This window comes from Syngnathus scovelli, chromosome 15 (assembly GCF_024217435.2).
Source record: "Syngnathus scovelli strain Florida chromosome 15, RoL_Ssco_1.2, whole genome shotgun sequence".
NCBI lineage: Eukaryota > Metazoa > Chordata > Actinopteri > Syngnathiformes > Syngnathidae > Syngnathus > Syngnathus scovelli.
This window is the reverse complement of record NC_090861.1, coordinates 6,092,290-6,102,461: the sequence shown is the minus strand read 5'-3', so window position 1 is coordinate 6,102,461 and position 10,172 is coordinate 6,092,290. Positions and strand designations below refer to the sequence as shown.

General features: G+C 43.4%; 2 protein-coding genes across 3 annotated transcripts; one reads left to right on the top strand and one right to left on the bottom strand.

Moving 5' to 3' along the window:
- Positions 1–666: 666 nt before the first annotated feature.
- On the bottom strand, positions 667–4,127 carry gltpd2b (glycolipid transfer protein domain containing 2b). The gene is made up of 4 exons (XM_049741675.2): positions 3,387–4,127; positions 2,618–2,676; positions 2,310–2,488; positions 667–2,233 (listed from the first exon to the last, which is right to left on the bottom strand). The coding sequence occupies exons 1-4, from the start codon at positions 3,454–3,456 to the stop codon at positions 1,642–1,644; spliced, it is 900 nt and encodes a 299-aa protein (XP_049597632.1). The 5' UTR covers positions 3,457–4,127; the 3' UTR covers positions 667–1,641.
- chrne (cholinergic receptor, nicotinic, epsilon) lies at positions 2,011–9,593 on the top strand. 2 transcript variants are annotated; one of them, XM_049741673.2, is made up of 15 exons: positions 2,011–2,058; positions 2,318–2,383; positions 5,504–5,743; positions 6,068–6,164; positions 6,302–6,435; positions 6,542–6,586; positions 6,689–6,798; positions 6,873–7,028; positions 7,111–7,211; positions 7,287–7,487; positions 7,716–7,830; positions 7,940–8,054; positions 8,217–8,424; positions 8,504–8,634; positions 8,743–9,593. In XM_049741673.2, the coding sequence occupies exons 4-15, from the start codon at positions 6,095–6,097 to the stop codon at positions 8,908–8,910; spliced, it is 1,554 nt and encodes a 517-aa protein (XP_049597630.1). In that variant the 5' UTR covers positions 2,011–2,058; positions 2,318–2,383; positions 5,504–5,743; positions 6,068–6,094; the 3' UTR covers positions 8,911–9,593. The 2 variants fall into 2 exon arrangements, with proteins under 2 accessions (XP_049597630.1, XP_049597629.1); XM_049741672.2 differs by having other exon boundaries at positions 8,501–8,634.
- The last annotated feature ends 579 nt before the right edge of the window (positions 9,594–10,172 follow it).

Here is a 10,172-nt window from a genome sequence, read left to right as displayed (position 1 = left end):
CCTCAAAGGTGTGGCCTCTGAGCTCTTTTTCAAGTTGCAAAGAGGAACTGCAGCGAAAAAAAAAAGGATCCCCAAATGCCAAACATCATTGGGTCGGTGTAATCTAATGTAATCCCATTGACTGTAATCCTCCCAGCACAGAATAGCAGTATTCCGACCAGAGTGGTTGGTAGATACTTGTAACCCTTTAGCCATTATGTCGTAATAGTGTGAGCCATTAAGTGTTGTAAATGAGGTAAGTGAGGGGCCAGTTACACGCAGCAAGTCAAAGGTCAAGGACCATTTTTTCATATTTTCCACAATCACAGTGACTTTTTTATTGACATCCAAAGCATAAATATATTTTTTATTTTACATGCTAAATATCTAAATACACCCAGAGATATATTTTCTCTCCCAAGTCTCACTACAGATCTCCTCTGAACTCTGCTCACCTTTGTCCACCCTGTGACTGTCTTATTAGAAAGAGAGCGCACACAGCAGGAAAAGAGCGACTGGACGGATTACCTGGCATGTCATCAGAGGTATTTGTGGGTTTAAAATAGTCTCATTAAGACCAGCACAGTGGTTTGCGTTTGAGCAGCTCTCCAAGAATTTCTAAACCAAATGAATTAATATTTGTATGATCGTCATTTTATTCAACAAAAAGTAATGTATACAAACAGGCACCTTCATTTTTTTATTGAGGATAAATTCATGTAATACTGATGCATTAATACCTCACAGTTCAGTCGGAGTGAAGCACCAAATTTGTCCAGCATATAAAATAGCTTTCAATCACAGGTGTAAATTCGTCCAAGATACATTTTGAGGTAGTGCGCTAACTCCAGGAAATACAATTGCTGGTAAAAATCAAGGCAGTTAGATTGGATTCACGTTACTTTGTTAATTTACTTAAACTCTGCTTTAAATCTATAAATAGTATACTGTTGAATTTTCCATGCTTGCACTTTTCTTCATTATCTATTTTACAAACGCTTCCAGAAAAGGCTGGCTTTACAATGTTACATAAATCGTACATAAAAAACTAAGAATGATATTAAGAGGCAAGTTTTCACATTTTACATAAAAAACTAAGAATGATATTAAGAGGCAAGTTTCCACATTTTATGCGCAGCTGCCATAAAAATAGTGTGAGGAAATTGCTTCTTTGGTCCTGTAAATGTCGCACCCCTGCCCAATCAATAAGTTATGTATTATCCCAGACTTCATGTTGCCAACGTGGACCTTAAACTCATTGGCAAAATGTTTGCAGAGTTACTCGTTGAAGTCAGTGATTCTCAACCAGTGGCCGTGAATAATATTTTCGTGACGTTTTTGAGTGAATTTTGCTCCCTGCAGTGGCCACCTGCTGGCCATCATTGGAATGACAGCAACCTTAAGGCACTTGAAAGGTCAGTTGCATCATTAGCTGCCTTAAAGGGTAAGTCAAATCCATGATGTTCTTATTCTTAGCACAATTTATGGTGGTGTATAGAACATATTTTTGACTTCCTCTTTAAAAAAAACCTCTAAGGGCACGTATGGAAACATTTTCTTGAGTTCATTTGCATTTTGACTACCTTTGATGCCCAAGAAGCCACAGTGTTCAATATGGTAACAATGAAGGCTTCTACTATCCGACCAGGCCTTTTTTTTCTTTTATGGCAAATCCAGCATGTCATTGTCCTCCAAAGCTTTCTGGGTCCTGTCATAGACCACTCCGATGGCCCGGACCACCCGTCCCAGAACTGCGCTTAGCTCCTCCTGGTTCTGCACACACATGAGCTTTAAGAAGAAGCTCCTCTCGGGCATGGCGATGAAGGCCAGCTCGGCCGCCCTACGCACAAACCAGGTGTGGTGGTTGGCCAGGGTGACCTTGTAGGCCTCGCGGCACAGGTCCGATGGGCTCTTCAGCCGGCCCGCCACGGGGATCTCAGCCAGCTTGGCAAGAAACAGCTTGAGCCAAAGCAGAGCTCGGTGCAGTCGCAGAAGAGTCCGGCATCCAGAGTCCGTCTGCTGCTTGAAATCCACTAAACCTCGTTTCAACTCCACCCAGATCATGGATCGCACTGAGTGGTAAGCACCAGAAGTCTTCACTCCGGCCTCCGGGCTCACTGTGTTTTCAGAATCCGGGTTCACCTCTGCTTCGGGGCTGGCCTCGGCGAGTAGAGCCAGTTCCCGGATAATCGAGGTTTTGGTTTCTATCTCTTTAGATATCAGGCCAACCATGGGGCCTAAAGCATTCATAAACCTGCAGGACATGTAACAATCATCATAAATGAATCATTGTTTCACAACATGATAACATCTTTATATTTTGTTTTTACTTCACAAGCTCATCCCAGCTGGAGAGATAAGGCTGCAGCAGCACGTCAGAGGTGAAGGCCGGCGACGCCAGCAGGTGGGTGAGTAGTAGGGACACCTGGAAGGTCTGTCCGGGGCACTCCTCCAGGACTTGGGGGCCCTCGGACTCTTTGGAGGCGCTGCTGTTGGACAGCTGGTGTGGCTAGGGGGAGGGGAAGGGGGGTTGTGGTCAAATGACACAAAACAAAGAAAGTACAATTCGGTCAAATCAACCAAAAGAATTATGAGCTAAATATGGTCATGACTTCCTCTTTTAATTGCAACAACGTACCTCATTCACTTGATTGTAACCTTTTAGACAAGCATCCCAGTGGTAATCCAAACCCCCATCTGCATTGGAGACAAAAATAAAAAAATAAAAAATGTTTTAACTTAAAATAGGACAGTAGCGTGTCTAATGATTTAAAATCTTTTGTTATAAAAATCATAATTTTCTATCGTTCTTTGAAAGACCTTCCAAGCAAGGAGAGAGAAGTTTACTTGTGTGAGATCGACTGGCATTTTTTGGTCAACTTTACAAAAGCTCCCATTGAGTTACAATTCCGTGGGCGACCTCAGCAGCCGAGTCTTCTGCAAGCAAAAAGTTCAGCCACCAAACCTGTCACACTGCCAGGCATCAGCCTCCCACATTAGAAAAAAAGAGGTAACAAGTGCTGCATTTTTCTCTAGATGTAGAGAAAATGAACAAATTAATGATTTATGTATCAGTTTTTCTTATCACAATACAATACTGGCATATCTTTTCCCGGCTCATCGTGAGTATTGGCATCTATTTTGACCTAAGTGACCAAATAGGCTCTTTGCCCCCAAACAAGTATCAGTCAGTCAACCCTTGCAAGACAAATCAAATCCTTTAATTTCAAATTCATTATGGTATCGGGTGCGCATGTGCGTGGAGCCACGCTTGCTCTTTACGACCTCTGCAACATGTGACACATTACTCATTTAGACCATATACATTCCCCACAAGGGTGGGGTTGTATGGATTTATTATACGTACAAGCTATGCATAAGGGAGAGAGAGAAAAAAAAATACTCACGGAGCCAGAGAGTGCCGAGGAAGAGCAGCAGGAGCAGGATAGCCAAGGCAGCCTTGCTCTTCACACCCATATTGAAGTCCAATTTATTTGCTCCCCCTCGCTGTCTTTTCTCTTTTAATTCCTCCGTGTCTCACATGAGTCCTTGTCCCTTGCACCGCCTGTCACCACAATCACTTTCTTGACCAGACCCCTTTGCCTCCGAAGCCCACCACCCCACCCTTTGCCCTTAAACCTTTAAATCGCCCACCCCAAAGCCTTAAATCAAAAAGTTGTCTCCACCATTGTGCCTCCATCTCCGAGCGAACAAGTGGCGCCGCCGGGTTTTGTCGTCCCGCAAATCCCCGCCTGCAGTGTCTTTTTTCCCTCTCTCATTCCCTTTCATTCACGTGTCTCAATGAGCCTTCAATCTGCTGTTGCTCAACGCGAGAGAGGGTCCAGAGATCACTCCCAGATCAGCACTGGTTGGCTGATAATGGGGAGACAACGCAGCGTGTCCGCCAGTAACCCTCCTCCTGCTTCTTCTTCTTCCACCACGTGCATCTCCTATACTATGTGTGCTATATTCCTGGTCAGCTTGTGTCTCTCCTCCCACCTACGCCCTCCCTATTCTCACTCTCTCTCCCCCCCTCCTCTCTCAGTCATTAACGACAACCCATGTGCATCTCAAGCTGCATGTGGCAATGAAATTGTGGATACGGGGGGGTGATCACTTATGCTCTTCCAAATATCATCTTTTTGTGAGGAAATTGTCTTTATCACAAGGCTTTGTGTCTTTCATGACCGGGGCAATGTGAGCAGACATTTAGCTCAAGAAGGGCTTTACAATGGCATTTCTCAGTTGACGAGCGGGAAAGAAGTGAAAGCATTCATGATATGTATGGGAGGGGCCGGCTGGTCATGCGGCTTTTATTCCACGCCACCAATGGCCAATCCCATTTGAAACAGGCGGTAATGGACGAGGGGAGACCGAATCCCGGGGAGGGAAACATGTGACCCACTAAGAAGAGCCGAGCTGTTTGACTCTGCTAAGCAACTGCTGTGATTTACGTTCTGTATAAGCAATAAACATACGCTGGGAAGGAGTCGGCTGTCGCGCCCACACTGTTAAGTTAGAACATGGGGTTCAAAAGCACTCGGGGGAATATGTGTGTGGAGGTTCAGTCAGGCAAGAAAGGGGCACTTGTGTGATTTCCCCAACAAGGTTTTACACCACCCTGTGGCGGCACAGCATTGCTCGAGTGAGGAAAAACATCTCAAGTTTCAAAACATCCAGCAGAAGTCAGAAGAGTGGTTGTGATTTTGTTTCTGTGTAATTATTTACTATGGACACCAGATAGTATGTACGCAAAAGTCGAAATGATATCCAGTCGCCTCCGCAGCTGTGCGAACTCACAACTTGTTTGAGTATATCTGTGGGAATTTATGTCCATTCATCTAGAGCAACATTTAGAAGGTCAAAGGTGACTGACCCTAAGACCAAAATCGGGAACACATTTTGGAGTTTTAATGAGCGCTTATCCAGTGCTATAAGATTGCTGTAGATTGTGCCAGAAGTCTCCAAGATCCTTTGGAATGCAGAATATTGATATTTTGCTAGAAAGGGACTAATAACAACGAATAAGCTGTTTAACATAAGCCACTTTCAAACTATGTCACAAGTTGTTGGCCTACTCCAATCTTTCCACATTTGTTTGAGAAAACAAGTCTGCCCCGCTCATCATGGCCGACTTGAAATGAATATTGTTGAGCTCTTGGACAGATGCAACCTTTCTTGTGTCTCTGTTAGCACCAGACATGTAATGAGCCTTGCGTAATCTCCAGTTACCTTAAGGAAGCTCATCTCTGTTGCACTAACTGTATATTTAGAAGTACATCACATAGTGTGCAACTCACATGGCACATTCCAAAAATGCGTCTCTTGTCCTTGTCGCTGCAGAGTGACACGACTTAGATTACTCACAGCACTAATTATAATAGCAAGTGTTGTCTCAGGGATTGAATGTGCAATGTTTTGAAGTTCTACTTTTGTTGGATTCTAATGTGAAGAGTAAAGGTTCTGGCTTTTATGACTATTGTCTGCTTCCAAGTCCTCTAACCCCTTTCTCTGTGGTCCGCAGACACTGTCTCACCACTGGATCCTCTCGACGACCAAAGTAGCCGGGCTCTTGTGTGTGTATTAATACACCGGATACATACCACGGAGCCGAGCAGGCCTGCACAACCCCGTCACCTGTTCATCTTCCCGCAACACCCTTTCCGATCCTCGCACTCAACAAGGTGTTGGCTTGAGACCTCAAATTGATCCTTGAAAAAAAAAATCGCATTCATTCAGAGTCGCCACATGCTGTGACGAGGAGGTAAGAGCTAACCGGAACTAAATTTACCTCAGAACTCCAGAATGGCAACAGGTGTTCAATTGTGTCAGACATTTTTGCAATTGCAATTTGGAGAGCCGGCCTCACCTCGTCTAGTTGCTGTCTAATGATCATAATGATTATTATTGTGGGTGACTGGACTGTGACTTGACATCCTGGTTTAGTGCTCAGCTGCTGCGTAATCTGAGTCCACAGATAGCGACAGCCGGGGTGGGCACAGTCGAGGGGTTCGCTGAGGGGGATTTAGGGCTCTTCCTCCCCGTCTTTACTCTTGCTCTCACTCGTTCACTTTATGCTCCAATACAGCTCGCCACAAAGAGGAGGTCCAGGAGCATGATGGCAGCATGCAGTTTGAAGCAATGCTTTGGGATTGGGATTCTTCTCGGGATTGTTGTTTTGCAAGGTAAGCATCACATTTGTCACACCGTTTGTGGCAACCCATTTGTCGGCGATTCATCTTCCGTCCGTCGCATGCAATCCGTAGATGGGATTTCCGAAAGTACGGCAGATATATATCTCGCTGCGTTTTCTGCTTTTCAGTTCAGGGTAACGAAGAGACGCAACTGATCGAAGAATTGTTCAAAAGCTATAACAAGAACATTCGCCCTGTGGTTCATCCTGAGGACAAGGTGGAGGTTCAAATCAAGCTGACCCTCACCAACCTGATCTCTCTGGTGAGACCGTCTGTTGCAGCAAAGCCCTGCCGCCGCACATTAAAAATAGGATGGCGGGCTTAAATCATGAATTGCCCTGAATATATTTTTGGGCTTTGTTCTACAGAATGAAAAGGAAGAGACTCTTACAACCAATGTCTGGATTGAAATTGTGAGTTCAAAATTTCCTTTGTTTTTGTTTCATTCCCTGGCTGGCGATTAACTCCTCCACTAGTTGTAACTGTCGTCACGTGATCTCAAATGTCCTCCACAGCAATGGGTTGATTACCGTCTCGCGTGGAATGCATCCGATCACCACAGCATCGATCTCATCCGCATCCCTTGCAAAAATGTGTGGCTCCCTGACATTGTCCTCGAAAACAAGTAGGTGGAATCCGCTCACATTCTCGCGACTCCAATTTCCTTATGAAACGATTTGTTGTGTCTTGTTTGTGCAGCATCGATGGCAAGTTTGATGTGGCTTACTACGCCAACGTATTGATTTCAAACGATGGTTCCATATATTGGCTTCCTCCTGCTATCTATCGTAGCACCTGTGCCATCGAGATTACCTACTTCCCTTTCGATTATCAAAATTGTACACTAGCATTCAGGTAAGCTAAGAATTCATTCAAACATATCCAGGGACTGTTCAGCTAATTATCCGTATCTGATTTTTTTCCCCAATGTTTTCAGATCACAAACGTATAGTGCCAATGAAGTAGACCTAATTTTAGCTGCTGGAGAAACAGGCGAAAGAATTGAATGGGTGGACATTGACCCTGAGGCTTTCACTGGTAAACGAATTACATTCAAGATTCACACACTGTTTTATCCAAGAAGGTATATTACTATATGTTTTTACCACTTAGAGAATGGCGAGTGGGCCATTGTCCATCGTCCAGCCAGGAAGATGATAAACACACGATACTCCCCTGATGACCTGGAGTATCAGGAGATCAGTTTTAACTTGGTTATCCAGAGAAAGCCCCTTTTCTACGTCATCAACATCATCCTGCCCTGCTCCCTCATCTCATCATTGGTCGTTTTAGCATACTTCCTACCTGCTCAAGGTAAGCCAGGCCATCACTTCTTTTACATCCCTCTGAGATCGACGAACCAGCACAATACAGAATGATTTGCTTAAAAATGCATCATTAGCTCCATTCCAGAGATTACTGGTGGGCTTAAGGTTGACCCCTGAGGAACTCCATAACAAATATTGAAACTTTTGCCAATCAATGTGGACACATTGAGGTCTTTTAGAGAGGTTGAACCCGTATTTCATTACTCATGTACAGCTGGAGGACAAAAGCTCACAGTGTCCATCTCAGTCTTACTGGCCCAGACTGTTTTCCTCTTCCTTATTGCTCAGAAGGTCCCGGAGACATCGCTTTCTGTCCCCCTCCTTGGGAAGTAAGTCAGTGTCAGTCGCCAGGCTTCAAATGATATTTTGACTCTAATATCCTACCCCAAAATTCAGCTGCTTGTCTCTCTGAGCATTTTCCGTGTTCTTCATCCTTAGGTACATCATCTTTGTTATGTGTGTCACCACGCTCATTGCTACCAATCAAATTGTGGTGTTAAACTTCTCCCTGCGCAGCCCCAGCACACATACCATGTCCTACCAAATCAAGCATGTAAGTCCGTCCATCCATTGTGACCTAATGACCAAAGGTGGCAGAAGTTATCACACTCTGTATTTAATGTGAAAGGATGAATGGAAAAAATACTAAATGACTTATATGAACGACCGTACATCACCTGAATGGCGTCAACTTTTCCACTCCTTCCTTTTTCAGTTGTTTCTGGAGACAGTGCCCCGATTCCTCGGCATGTCGCCTCTGCTGGACGACACCGAGGTGACATCAGAGGTGAACAACGTGAGAGATCGAAGACGAGACTCCTTTGGCCTCATGCAGAGAGCGGAGGAGTATGTGCTCAAACAGCCTCGCAGTGAGATGATGTTTGACAAACAAAAAGAGAAGCATGCGCTGATGCAACCCAATGGTGAGACATTATCAGACGAGGCGCAAGGTTGCTTTCAAATGTTTTTCTAAAATGTGGATGTCTGCTTCCCCTTTAGTAGATGGCGTTGATGCCAACACTACGGCCAATCTGTACAAGAGTTTAGCTCAAGCTGCGCCTGAGATAAAGCAATGTGTGGACGCCTGCAATTTCATTGCAGAGACCACAAAACAACAAAACAACATTGGCTCAGTAAGTGTTTTTTTTTTTTTTTTTTTTTTTCACATGGTCATCACATGATTCCCTCTGTCATGTTTCCTCATTTACTTGAAATTCATCTTATTTTGATTCCAAATAAAGGAAATTGAAAGTTGGGTACTGATTGGGAAGATGATCGACAAGGTGTGCTTCTGGGCCGCCATTCTTCTCTTCATCATCGGCACGGTGGGAATCTTCCTAACAGGACACTTCAACAGGGCGCCCGAATGGCCATTTCCTGGAGAGAACAACAAATATGCCCCGAAATGAAGAAAAAAAAAAAAGGAAATCAATAAATCAAATCGCCTGAGACTTACCAAAGTTCAGTGTACTTCACGCTGTGTGAGGCTGATGGGTGTGTTCTCCTCATGGCTTGAATCGAATTTGCTCCAAGATGTGAGATCACATCTCATCACAGCACAGGCCCTGAGATTCCAGGCAGACTTGCAACCCAGATCTTCATCTCTGTGGTAATTATTTAGACATACACTTAAAAGGTGGGTCAGAACTCATTCAAATGTTTGAAATCATTTCATCATCATACACATTATGCAAGTTTTAGGTGGCGACTGGACCTGCCGTGTGAATGAAAGGAACTCATACTTAATATTGTATGAGGTGGAACACGGGGAGGTTTGAGGCAAAGGTTGTTGTTTTTTTCAGACTGTATCATAATGTTGCCTTGTTTGAGTGTGCCTTTAGTGAGTCAACGCATTGCAAACAGCTCTGATAAAGGACGAGTTTTTCTTTCTAGTAGCTACTATGTCTTATTTGAAGAACATGCGTGTGGAAATTAAGCCAGGAAAATCATCTAAGCCTTTTTTGTTCTTATCATTACTTATTTATCAGGATGCCTTGTAGGAGGAAGACAGACTCCGGGGGAGCTAATGTCTTGATGTCACTGTGTCATATGTTTTCTAAATAAATAATTGAATACAGTATATGCATTATGACATGCTGTAGTATGTTTGTAACACATGCACATTTCAAACTTCTTTTCAGCCTATATTCAACTGAAATAGACAAAACGGTCAATTTTCCCCATTCCAGTTATTTTTTGGGTGGTAAATGTTGAATCATATGTTCATTAATTTGCACATTACATATCTTGTCTTTGTAGTGTGTTCAATTGAATGAGTTGAATAGGGTTTGCAAATCATTGTGTAGTATTCTGGTTTTATTTACATTTTAAACAATGTCCCAACTTCATTGTGGTTCAATAAGGGTTGGTAGTACAGTAGTAGACATTTTTTGTGTATTGGTCTCCCCTCAGTGGCCATAAATAGAACTGCAAGTACATTGAACAGACAGGTTTTCCTCATGCCTGACAGTGGCCCGAGTAAAATGTAATATCAATTTGCTGCCACTAATCCCTGAAGGCACTAAAAACTACATAAATAGATTTGCAAAGATTAAAATAAATACACATTTAATTAAATATAATATATTATGTTACAATTGCTTTGTTATCATTAAAAAAATAAATCTGGTTTGACTCGAGTTCAAGGGTTCATGTGGTGTCTGGTCTGACC